The 13,388-nt window shown below is 41.9% G+C and overlaps 1 protein-coding gene across 1 annotated transcript in view; it reads left to right on the forward strand.

The window, feature by feature from the left end:
* LOC124267186 (TATA-box-binding protein-like) overlaps nt 1-8,581 on the forward strand; it is a 41,851-nt gene extending 33,270 nt beyond the window's left edge. The window contains exons 12-15 of the mRNA XM_046702101.1: nt 285-412; nt 1,700-1,772; nt 3,407-3,464; nt 6,941-8,581. Of these exons, the coding sequence (XP_046558057.1) occupies nt 285-412; nt 1,700-1,772; nt 3,407-3,464; nt 6,941-7,014 (333 nt within the window). The 3' untranslated portion in view covers nt 7,015-8,581. The remainder of the gene's footprint in view (nt 1-284; nt 413-1,699; nt 1,773-3,406; nt 3,465-6,940) is intronic.
* Nucleotides 8,582-13,388: the final 4,807 nt, after the last annotated feature.

The following is a 13,388-nucleotide window of genomic DNA, read 5'->3' on the forward strand; positions in this document are numbered from 1 at the left end:
CGGGGTTCGATTCCTCACATGGGTACAATGGTGTCCCCTGCTGTGATATTGCTGTAATATTGCTAAAAGCGGTGTAAAACTAGACTCACTGACTGACTCACTGGCATGATATTGCTGGAATATTGCTAAAAGCGGCGTAAATCTAAACTCTTTCACTCACTCTGATGCTAATTGTTGAATCCAACTATCAGTTGATAAGCTGGAACACGTTGCCCCTATCCAACCAGATTAAACCTCTACACTGTGAGAGAGCAGCAGTCACTGGTACTATCGTAATATTGCAGGTGAAGTGTTTTCTAGACGAATGTTTCTCCTATGGAGGCAAGGCCTTGGTACATGGCAATGCCGGCATATCTCGGAGTGGGGCCTTGGTCATCGCCTTTGTAATGGAGAAGTATGGGCTGACATACCGGTGAGCAGTGATGACCATGCTTAGCAGGTTTCCCCAGACTTGTATCCACACTGGATGGGTGCAATGAAATTTGCTTTATAAATATAATATACATACATGTTTATAACAAACACACTTAATAAACTGATGGATATAATGTAGTATTTGGCATCTATTATTCCTTACCACTTGCTGTCTATTTTGTCGAAATGTGTATAACAAATTATTGTTATAACAAACTAAAATAGTGGTCCCTTTGAGTTTGTTATACCCACAGTTTGCTGTACATAGTAAATACAATATCTGTCTCTGGCAGAGGATTTAAGAAATACAGTTCGCTCTACCACCATGTATAGTGTAATAAAGCACACTTTCGCCCTGAACTATTATAGTTAAGCATGAGGACGCTTGAGTGGTTTAAGCGTTATAGTTCAGGGCGAAAGTGTGCTTTATTACACTATACATGGTGGTAGAACAAACTGTATTTCTTTTCTAAGATGCCAAATTTAATACTTCCTAAGGATAATTATGATTAATCTAAGGCAGAAAACAAACGACGGCGTCTGTGACCTAAATTAAGAATCCTTGCACAGGGCTAACTTGGGCGCTGTTCTATTGATGTGTCTGCCCCCCTACGTTGAGACAAACGTTAACAGAAAAAGCAAATGATAAATAGTTTGATGACGGTTTATGTTTGGATTAAATATCTTCTCTAAATTATTTTAATTACATCTGTGATTAACGTAAATCCATATGGGGCAATATAAACGTTGCATTTCTACTACCAACGTAAGTTTAGATCAGTACATCAAGATGAAGCTGAGTAGTCAAGCGACATTCCACGATTGCGTTGTGGGAATGTAAACATTGTGAACGTTACCGTATCGCTGAAAACTTGTGAGTTGAATGGAGACATGTTAACCGTCAGAAAACATAAACGTAATGTTTCCACCAGTGGTGTTAGCTGCATGAAGCATCCGCAAACCAAGAAACGGGATGCAATGGAGTAGTTTACTGTAGGAGGCTGTACGAGGCGATGACAACTGACATGCATTGTGATGTCTCTTACATTGTGACATAATGCAAAATTGTTTGATTATGAGGGGGCAGATTAGAATGGCGCAGTGGCGCCAATACACTGTGACGTAATGCAAAAAGTACATGTTATCACCTGATAAAGTACTGTCGACTTTGATCTTTCACCGAAGCATCTCAGAAACTTCTATAGATTGTGAGTTAAACTTTCTAATCAGTCAATCAGAGTTGAGGCTTCAGCCTTCATATAAGCATCATCCTAAATTGTTTCAGAGATGCCTTTGTCTATGTCCAGCAACGCAGATTTTGTATAAACCCAAATGAAGGTTTTGCTCAACAGCTCATGGTAAGTGTGATGATGAGAATTCTTGTACCCCACAAAGACATCCTGACAACACATGTAGTATTATCTGTACAACTGTTTGTGATGTAGCAAGAGAATGAGCTGATCTTACACAGCACTCAGATAGTATTATCCTCACAACTGTTAGCAGTGATGCAGGGGAATAAGCTCATCTGACACGGCACTGACATGTAGTATTATCTGTACAACTGTTTGTGATGTAGCAAGAGAATGAGCTGATCTTACACAGCACTGAGATAGTATTATCCTCACAACTGTTAGCAGTGATGCAGGAGAATAAGCCCATCTGACACAGCACTGACATGTAGTATTATCTGTACAACTGTTTGTGATGAAGCCATTGAATGAGCTGATCTTACACAGCACTGAGATAGTATTATCCTCACAACTGTTAGCAGTGATGCAGGAGAATAAGCCCATCTGACACAGCACTGACATGTAGTATTATCTGTACAACTGTTTGTGATGAAGCAAGAGAATGAGCTGATCTTACACAGCACTGAGATAGTATTATCCTCACAACTGTTAGCAGTGATGCAGGAGAATAAGCCCATCTGACACAGCACTGACATGTAGTATTATCTGTACAACTGTTTGTGATGAAGCAAGAGAATGAGCTGATCTTACACAGCACTGAGATAGTATTATCCTCACAGCTGTTAGCAGTGATGCAGGAGAATAAGCCCATCTGACACAGCACTGACATGTAGTATTATCTGTACAACTGTTTGTGATGAAGCAAGAGAATGAGCTGATCTTACACAGCACTGAGATAGTATTATCCTCACAACTGTTAGCAGTGATGCAGGAGAATAAGCCCATCTGACACAGCACTGACATGTAGTATTATCTGTACAACTGTTTGTGATGAAGCCATTGAATGAGCTGATCTTACACAGCACTGAGATAGTATTATCCTCACAACTGTTAGCAGTGATGCAGGAGAATAAGCCCATCTGACACAGCACTGACATGTAGTATTATGTGTACAACTGTTTGTGATGTAGCAAGAGAATGAGCTGATCTTATACAGCACTCAGATAGTATTATCCTCACAACTGTTAGCAGTGATGCAGGAGAATAAGCCCATCTGACACAGCACTGACATGTAGTATTATGTGTACAACTGTTTGTGATGTAGCAAGAGAATGAGCTGATCTTATACAGCACTCAGATAGTATTATCCTCACAACTGTTAGCAGTGATGCAGGAGAATAAGCCCATCTGACACAGCACTTACATGTAGTATTATCTGTACAACTGTTTGTGATGTAGCAAGAGAATGAGCTGATCTTACACAGCACTGAGATAGTATTATCCTCACAACTGTTAGCAGTGATGCAGGACAATAAGCCCATCTGACACAGCACTGACATGTAGTCTTATCTGTACAACTGTTTATAATGTTCCAGAAATATGCACTCATCTGACTCGGCACTAACATGTAGTATTATCTGTACAACTGTTTGTAGTGTTCCAGGAATATGCACTCATCTGATACAGCACTAACATGTACTGTTATCTGTACAACTGTATATTGTGCTCCAGGAATATGCACTCATCTGATACAGCACTAATATGTACTGTTATCTCTACAACTGTTTATTGTGTTCCAGGAATATGAGCCTATCTACCGTGCCCGCCTCAGTGCCAGCAGCAGCTCTACAGACACAGGTGGGTCACAGGGGGATGTTTGTCAAGCTGAAGCTGGACAATAGCCAATGTCTTTATATGATAGCTTTTTTTTTCTTTTTTCCACCTACTGATTATGACAAAAACATCTGTAAAGTGGCAAGTGAAATTTCAGTGACTTAAATTTGAAAACATTAAGGTTTTAGGTAGCCTATGACAACAATTTCATGGCTAGAATCTTCACCTATTTTCCAGTATTTGCTTATATTTTTAGAGACCACATTGATGAAAATCAAATATTGCCGTTTTGGGTGTAAAACGTCACTGAATACAAAGCCATCGTGAACTGATAATAGAATATGTTGTTCTCAATACCTCAAACTTGGTGAAAAACAGAGGAGCTGTTTCTAACATCCAAGAAGTGACCACTTTGATAGGCCGATCCTAAGTCAACAGCATAATTCTGTATCTGTATCTGTATTGTTACGCTTGAAGAAACCAAAGGTGGTATAATTACAGCGGATGAGAGAGAGTACGTGAAAAGATCTTAGTCGCGGGAACGGACTGCTTGTCGGAATCCCTCGAAGCTTCCACTGTTGACAATGTTGTCAGGCAGTTGATTCCAGTCGATGACAGTTCATATGAAGAAAGATTCTCGGTATTGGTCGGTCCTGGAAGTTGGTGTTTGGAAGCCTCTGTTGTTGTTGTTGCACACATATCTGTTGATGATGTTGGTGGCGTCATGGTCTTTAAAGGTGGTAGCTTTGATGTCCCGGCCTGGTCTTCTCGGCTTCAGGTACTTGTCAGATGGAATAGCTGGTACTAAACCCTCAGCAATATTGTACATGTAGGCTAGTCGAATGTATTGTCGCCTCTTCTGGAGTGGTGGCAGGTCAAGGTCCCCCAGGATCTTAGTGATACATCCTGCTTCTCTTGATGTGTAGTTGCCGGACACATATCTTGCTGCTTGCGCTGTGCTGAATTGACTCTAGCTTTCTCTGTTGTGGTCCAACTTGTAGGGAACAGCCTACAACACGAGGACTCCAGATATATTATATCTAATGTGACTCTGTCCAGTCATTGAATGTTGAGTGGGTACTCCGTTACCCACTGCTTTCAAATATGCGTATTTCTAGTCATTTTACAACCAATAACTCTGTTTATTTTATTCTTATTTTCAAAACCAACTTTGTGAATGCATAAAAATGAGTCATCCTATACTGGTGGTACAAACTTGTCCTATACTAACAGTACAAGCAATCGATGTCTTTTTCATTCATGGCGATTTTTATTAAGTATATTATTTTATTATTATTATTATTATTGATAATTGAAGTGCGCCAACAATTATTTTATGTAATTTGAAATTTTCCCTTCTGGTAGGGATCCCAGACAACACATCCATACTCCATTATTGGTCTTACCATGGATATGTAGGCTGTACGTTTACTGGATGGAGGGCAGGTTCTGATGTTCCTTCTTAAGATCCTAGTGTAGAGTTAGCTCTCTTGGCCACGTTGTCAATGTGGGGGCCCCAGTTGAGATCTTCTGACAGTATTACTCCCAGGTATGGGTTCTGTGGCACCTTCTGGAGGATGTTGTTTTCCAACGTGTAGTAGCGACTACTTCTGCCACGCATACTGATGACATCGCATTTCTTGGTGTTGAACTTCATTCCCCACGAGTCAGCCCATGAAGATAGATTTTCAAGGTCTTGTTGAAGAATGACATGGTCTTGCTGGCTGTTGATGGTACGGTAAAGAAAACAGTCATCTGTGTAAACAGTCATGTCTGAAGGAAGATTACGCAGTTCCTTGTGGAACAGATCGCACTTGATGTTGTCTCTCCAGAAGAACAAGATCTGTGGACCAAGGAAGCCAGTTCCATTGTGGGTTGTCACCGGACTCTACTGGCACTTGATCAGTTTTGTAGATTGCAAGAAGTCATGGATGGTGACAATCAGTTGGGATTCACATGAATATCCGCTTCTGAAGCCGTGGTTAAGATCTGTCAGGATACTGTTGTTCTCCAGGTGGGTCATGAGGTTACGACATATGATATGCTCAAGGATCTTGCAGAAGACGCATGTGAGGGAGATTGGTCTGTAATTCCCTGCTTGGTGTTTATCTCCTTTCGTATATACACTTGAGATATTTGCATTCAACCAGTCTGGTGGTAGGGTACCAGAGTCGGGTGAGAGCTGGTAAATACAACTCAGACCAGGTGCTATGTTTAGGGCACATGTCTTCAAGACGGTGTTTGGGATGGAGTCTGGACCTGGGGCTTTAGCTGCATTGAGGTTTTCAAGCAGTTTAGCAATCCAGTTCTTGTCAATGGTGATATTTTCAAGTGGATGTCGGATGGGTTTGTCTGCTATGTCTGGCATTGTGTCACTCGTTGTGTCTTTAGTGAAAACAGACTGTAACTGGCGCAATAAGAGGTTGGCTTTAAGTTTGGTATCACTTATCAGGTTGCCTCCGTCCTTCAGTGGGGAGACTCGATGTTATCTTGTTTCTTGGATTTGATGAGACGCCAGAAGAGTTTGGTGTTGTTTGACTTCATGCCTTCGTCAATGATGTTGTTCACGTAGTCCCACTGGGCTTTCCTGACTGCCCTCTTACACTCACGTTGATAGTGTCTGTAGTTGTCCAACATTTTGTTTTCTTGGCTTGCTTGTATAGCCGATTTTTCCTCCTAAGCATTTTTTGATAGGACGGTTGACCCATGGGAGGGATCGAACTGAGCTGGATAATCTTGATGGGATGTTCTTGTCAATACTCCTGGAAAGATTGTCTCTGAAGTGAGTCCATAGGTTGTTAATGTCGGTGGTTTTGCTTGACATTTCGATGAGTTCAGCTGAGATCTTATCACAGTCATCTTTGAGTTGTTCTCAATTGGCTTTGGAGAATTTCAGGATTTTTTGTCACCTTTGTTTGTTGTATGCTATCTTGAAGTCGATATCAGTGACAACAGCTTCATGATCTGAAAGTCCAGGGATTGACACAGATGACTTGATCAGGGTTGAATTGGTTGTGAATACAAGGTCTAGTATGTTGCCTTCTCTGGTAGGTGACTTGTGGATCTGTGTGAGTTAATTTGGGTTATGGGTGGACCAGTTATCTAAAGCACTGCAATATACTGAGCACAGCTGCTTCTCTTGGGCACTCCAGAAACCTATGTTAATGGATATAAATCCAGTGTTTGTTGATTTCACTAAAGTGGTAACATCTGAGATCACTTCAACCTTTCCCCATTATAAGTTGACAGGAATACTGTTCAGTACTTAATCCCAGCTCATGCCGAATACTGTTTCAGTATATACTTAATACCCAGCTCATGCCGTCAATTTATAAGATATATGTTAGCTAGTTTCAACTCAATCTGTGATAATCTGCATGCTGACAGAGTTTTATATATTATATGTATGTACTACAAATTTAGTATCACGATATGGCTGAAATATTGCCGATGGACTTAAAATATTAAAACTCATGTTAAATGTTGTTTTTATCTTGCAGGTTTATTGAAACGAAAAACCAGGCATGATGAAGACGAGGAGGATGTGATCCACAGCCGTCCCTGCATGACGTGAGGACCATGGCGTCCTCGGATCATCACCGCATGAGGACCATGTTCTCTGGGACCGGACATCATGGCCACATCATGTGGAAGGACTTGTTTGAGAATACATGGCTGATGAATGCTTTCTATGGATGGACTGTTTCCATGTCGTAGACTGAATGTGCCAAGTGTTGACTTAGTAATAACATGTGCAGTGTTCCCACAGGCTTATTCAGGGAAGTACGAGGCATTCAGGAGAACTGTCTTGGAGTTTGAATGAAATTAATTGTGTTGAATTAGCAGTCTGGAAAGTTTGGTTTATTGGGTAAGCTGATCTCACTTCTATACTGCTTACATGATTATTGTCGATTTGGATTTTTGTATTGGATCTGCTGTGTGATGGTCATGGCTTTCTACTTGTGACTCAGCCGTGAGCAGATGTGTACACAGCCATCATTTGTTCCCTTTTACACGAACAATGTGGTCACTGATGCACGAAGTGACCTTGGTGGAATCTTCAGTGGTGTGTGGTTGAAAAAATGTGTATCGGCGAACGAAAACGTTTTTTTTTCTAACGTGTGACATATGCAGTTGTGTAAACAGGAACAAAGTATACTACCCAACTTTTGATAGGGATAACAGATTTGTAAGGTCTTATTAAACATACACTTAGCATGTTAATATGAGATTCATTTTTGTCTAATGAAGAGATAAAAATATCCTTATCAAAAGTGGAGTAGTATAAATTGTTTCTTCATATTTCTTTTCTTAACATTTAGAATACTTACTCATGGTAATTCAGCTTTCAGTGACAATGCAACACAGCTGCTCCTCCTCATCTCAGTTCCGGTGGCTGTTTTGTAGAACCAGCTGACCTTTGGGCTGGGATGTTGCCGAGTGGCAACAATGTTACCCTGATAGCAGTAGCGCTACGACTGTCGTAAGTCTATGTTAAAGGATGGGAGTTACGATCACCTTAGCGCTACAATCGCTTTTTGAAACAGGGCCGTGACTGTCGTCAGTATATGATACAGTTGGGGGTCTAGATTATTTGAAACCCTGATTGGGATGACCATAGTCCATAGAATACTGTAGGCATAATTCTCAACCAGAAGAGATTGCATTTTGCCACCAGTGTGAGGGTTTCAGTGTCACAAATGACTGTTAGTATTTCCTTGTTCAGTTTGTTGATGCAACTTGCTTCTGTTGGTTCAGCTTTTTTACCACCTTGAAGCAAATGAAATACTTTAGTGAATATGATTAATAATTTCTTTTAGTCTCATGTTTGACGACATAATGAATTTTTGACTTGTGAGGAAGTTGAACACGATTGTTACACAGATGTAGGTCACATGGGACTTCTTTATGCTGTTTTCAGCATACTGTATATTATTTTGGATGTATCCATGGCAACGCACATCTGCTACTACAAGTATGATTGAATAATGCAAAGCTTTCATGAATACAGATGAGATTAGCATGTGGTTGTGTATATGAATACACCAGTGTACATCCTTGGAGGTCAAAGGGTACACCATTATATTGCCAGTTTGAATGACCAATAGGGTGTTTGGTAGCCAGAAAAGCATATAGAGAGGTCATGAAACCACACTCAAGACCATGTCAGTTATTGTTATCGTGAACTTGAATTAGGATTGCATGCTAATGGTATACCTGGCTGATTGTATGTCACTGTTACCCAGTGACGTAGCTCCTTGTCTGTGCTATTCAGACTTCGTCTGGATGCAAAAATGCGATTTACCTGGGTTGGTAGAAAATTGCATGAGTCAGACGACTTACACAAATATTAAATTTGTAACTCCATACAAATCACTGTGGACACAAGGGCATAGATTTTCGAAGCTCTCTTAGAGCTAAGATAGTCGTAAGTTAATGTTAATGTATGGCACTTACGACTATCTTAGCGCTAAGAGAGCTTCGAAAATCTAGGCCAAGTTCACAAGGAATATATACACAAAGAACTTGATTAAGCACCCCCTGTATTTTCGCAATAATAGGTTTTCAACATGCAAATAAAACTTCTTGTGGTGACCACAGTGGAAAAGTTTTCTGAACCTATGATCTTTTGACAAAAATGATTGGAATCTATGTTGGTTTTATGATGATACTTGCTCATTTTAATAATAACAATGATTTTCATACAAAACCATGTCTGTACAAGTATGGCCCTGGAATGTTTAATGTTGAATTTATTGGTGAATGTGAACATTCACAAAATATCATTTTGTGTGTCTTACACAATTCAAGGTCAATACCGAGTGTAGCCTCCATGTGACTGTATGACAGCCAACACTCTCCTCCTCATACCTCCTGTGAGCCTCCTGATCCTCTGAAGGGGCAGTCTACGCCATTCCTCATGTAGCTTCCAATTGGGCCAGGTTCTGTACAGGAGGATCCCTTTGTTGCACACGATGACCAATCATGTCCCAGATAGGCTCCAAAGGGTTAAGATCTGGGCTCATTCAATCGTGAGATATGTCAGGGGGTGCTTAACTAAGTTCTTTGTGTATACATTATAAGGATGTATTTTTGGTAAACCCTTTCTGCCAATTCATCCACCATGTTCAGCCAGCTGCCTCTCAGTTTGTCCAATCACAAGATGAGATATGGGTAATGATAACATTATATACAGTTTGATATGATGTGGCTGCAATGTTGATGTGTCTGAAGTAACACATTCAATATCCTCGATAATCTCCAGGGTATACGTTCTGATAAATCTCCACTAGTACCCTGGATGCATCTACGGCTCGTCCTGATAATTGTATTACCTCCCTTTGCTTGCTCTTTATCCAATCAGGTGTCTATGCTGGGAGGTTGAGCGTACCAATCACAAGGCTTCTATCATAACTCACTTTCTAACCATTTAAACTTGGCAACACAGTTGTTGCAGAGGTACCCTGTAAGATGTAGAAGGAGTTCTTGCATATATTTTTATTAGGTTTCCGACCTGTCAATTTGTCTGTGTGACTTTTTATCCTAAACAGTCCCACAGCGAGCAAACCTTCACGGTGGCAGGCTGGCAGGCTCGGTTGTAAGGGCTTATCTGATTGGCTACTGTGAGAAGGCAGAGCCAGCAAAGGGAGGTAATACAATTATCGTAGATGCATCAAGGGTACTAGTGGAGATTTATCCGAATGTATAGCTTGGAGATTATCGAGGATGCACATTCACTAACTAATTGTAATTAGTATCATTTTGTTTTGATAAAGACTAACCATGTCAATGTGTTTCATGTATATAGCCTGAGATGATGCCAATCTTTCTTTATCATTTATTGATGTATGATTGTAATCAAACCCAAGCTTAAATATTTCTTCAGTTGGTTTACAAGACTGACTCAAAACCTGAAAATTGTGCACTTTTGTCAAGGCTGTGTTCAGTTCTGTCCTGGCATGTCAGATCGTTGTTGAGTGAGTGAGTGAGTGCTTCACTTCTGTCCTGGCATGTCAGATTGTTCTGAGTGAGTGAGTGCTTCACTTCTGTCCTGGCATGTCAGATCGTTGTTGAGTGAGTGCTTCACTTCTGTCCTGGCATGTCAGATCGTTGTTGAGTGAGTGCTTCACTTCTGTCCTGGCATGTCAGATCGTTGTTGAGTGAGTGCTTCACTTCTGTCCTGGCATGTCAGATCGTTGTTGAGTGAGTGCTTCACTTCTGTCCTGGCATGTCAGATCGTTGTTGAGTGAGTGCTTCACTTCTGTCCTGGCATGTCAGATCGTTGTTGAGTGAGTGCTTCACTTCTGTCCTGGCATGTCAGATCATGTGAGAGTGCATGTCACGTTGTTGAGTGAGTGCATGTCTGGCATCAGTGAGTGAGTGCTTCACTTCTGTCCTGGCATGTCAGATCGTTGTTGAGTGAGTGTTTCCTGGCATGTCAGATGTTGAGTTGAGTGAGTGCTTCACTTCTGTCCTGGCATGTCAGATCGTTGTTGAGTGTGAGTGCTTCACTTCTGTCCTGGCATGTCAGATCGTTGTTGAGTGAGTGGAGTGCTTCACTTCTGTCCTGGCATGTCAGATCGTTGTCCTGGCATTGAGTGAGTGCTTCACTTCTGTCCTGGCATGTCAGATCGTTGTTGAGTGAGTGCTTCACTTCTGTCCTGGCATGTCAGATCGTTGAGTGAGTGAGTGCTTCACTTCTGTCCTGGAGTGAGTGCTTCACTTCTGTCCTGGCATGTCAGATCGTTGTTGAGTGAGTGCTTCACTTCTGTCCTGGCATGTCAGATCGTTGTTGAGTGAGTGCTTCACTTTTGTTGAGTGAGTGCTTCACTTCTGTCCTGGCATGTCAGATCGTTGTTGAGTGAGTGCTTCACTTCTGTCCTGGCATGTCAGATCGTTGTTGAGTGAGTGAGTGCTTCACTTCTGTCCTGGCATGTCAGATCATTGTTTGAGTGAGTGCTTCACTTCTGTCCTGGCATGTCAGATCGATGTTGAGTGAGTGAGTGCTTCACTTCTGTCCTGGCATGTCAGTGAGTGTTCACTTCTGTGAGTGAGTGAGTGCTTCACTTCTGTCCTGGCATGTCAGATCGTTGTTGTTGAGTGAGTGCTTCACTTCTGTCCTGGCATGTCAGATGTTGAGTGCTTCACTTCTGTCCTGCATGTCAGATCGTTGTTGAGTGAGTGCTTCACTTCTGTCCTGGCATGTCAGATCGTTGTTGAGTGAGTGAGTGCTTCACTTCTGTCCTGGCATGTCAGATCATTGTTGAGTGAGTGCTTCACTTCTGTCCTGGCATGTCAGATCGTTGTTGAGTGAGTGAGTGCTTCACTTCTGTCCTGGCATGTCAGTGCTTGAGTGACTTCACTGTCCTGGCATGTCAGATCGATTGTTGTTGATCGCTTTGTCCTGCATGTCAGATCGTTGTTGAGTGAGTGCTTCACTTCTGTCCTGGCATGTCAGATCGTTGTTGAGTGAGTGCTTCACTTCTGTCCTGGCATGTCAGATCGTTGAGTGAGTGAGTGCTTCACTTCTGTCCTGGCATGTCAGATCGTTGTTGAGTGAGTGAGTGCTTCACTTCTGTCCTGGCATGTCAGATCGTTGTTGAGTGAGTGCTTCACTTCTGTCCTGGCATGTCAGATCGATGTTGAGTGAGTGAGTGCTTCACTTCTGTCCTGGCATGTCATGTCAGATGTTGTTGAGTGAGTGCTTCACTTCTGTCCTGGCATGTCAGATCGTTGAGTGAGTGAGTGCTTCACTTCTGTCCTGGCATGTCAGATCATTGTTGAGTGAGTGCTTCACTTCTGTCCTGGCATGTCAGATCGTTGTTGAGTGAGTGCTTCACTTCTGTCCTGGCATGTCAGATCGTTGTTGAGTGAGTGCTTCACTTCTGTCCTGGCATGTCAGATCGTTGAGTGAGTGAGTGCTTCACTTCTGTCCTGGCATGTCAGATCACTTCACTTCTGTCCTGGCATGTCAGATCATTGTTGAGTGAGTGCTTCACTTCTGTCCTGGCATGTCAGATCATGTGATCAGATCATTGTTGAGTGAGTGCTTCACTTCTGTCCTGGCATGTCAGATCGTTGTTGAGTGAGTGCTTCACTTCTGTCCTGGCATGTCAGATCGCTGTTGAGTGAGTGAGTGCTTCACTTCTGTCCTGGCATGTCAGAGTGAGTGCTTCACTTCTGTCCTGGCATGATCAGATCATTGTTGAGTGAGTGCTTCACTTCTGTCCTGGCATGTCAGATCGTTGTTGAGTGAGTGCTTCACTTCTGTCCTGGCATGTCAGATCGTTGTTGAGTGAGTGAGTGCTTCACTTCTGTCCTGGCATGTCAGATCACTTTGTCCTGGCATGTGAGATCGTTGAGTTAGTGAGTGCTTCACTTCTGTCCTGGCATGTCAGATCAGATGTTGAGTGAGTTGAGTGTGAGTGCTTCACTTCTGTCCTGGCATGTCAGATCGATGTTGAGTGAGTGCTTCACTTCTGTCCTGGCATGGTCGAGTGAGTGCTTCATTTCTTGGTATAACAGGTTCAGATATGATCGTGACATGCTTAAAACCATAATCCGAGTTAGACCCTTGGTCATAGGTGTCAGGCAGTCCCAATGTACATAATTAACAGTGCATTGCAGTTCTTAGGCACCCAGCAAAGTATGTCTGTGTACTTTTATCAAGTCCTGCCATATTCAAGACTTTATTCACGACATATCTGCTGTTAGATGTTCCCTTCACTCGTGATAACCACTTCTGTTTCAGTTCCAGCTTCTCTTGTGTATAGTCTGGCATTGTTCCCGATTCTCCTGCATCTCCATATTGATTGAATGGAGGTTACATCTTCACACACAAACATAATAAATTATTTTGTGATACTTTCCTAGAATTTGTCTCATTTCGAATTTGTTTGAAAGAAGATGGATATTAATGTCTGAATCAAACATAGCCAACACAATATG

The sequence above is a fragment of the Haliotis rubra genome, unplaced genomic scaffold (assembly GCF_003918875.1).
Source record: "Haliotis rubra isolate DU_JTF1 unplaced genomic scaffold, ASM391887v1 Scf13, whole genome shotgun sequence".
NCBI lineage: Eukaryota > Metazoa > Mollusca > Gastropoda > Lepetellida > Haliotidae > Haliotis > Haliotis rubra.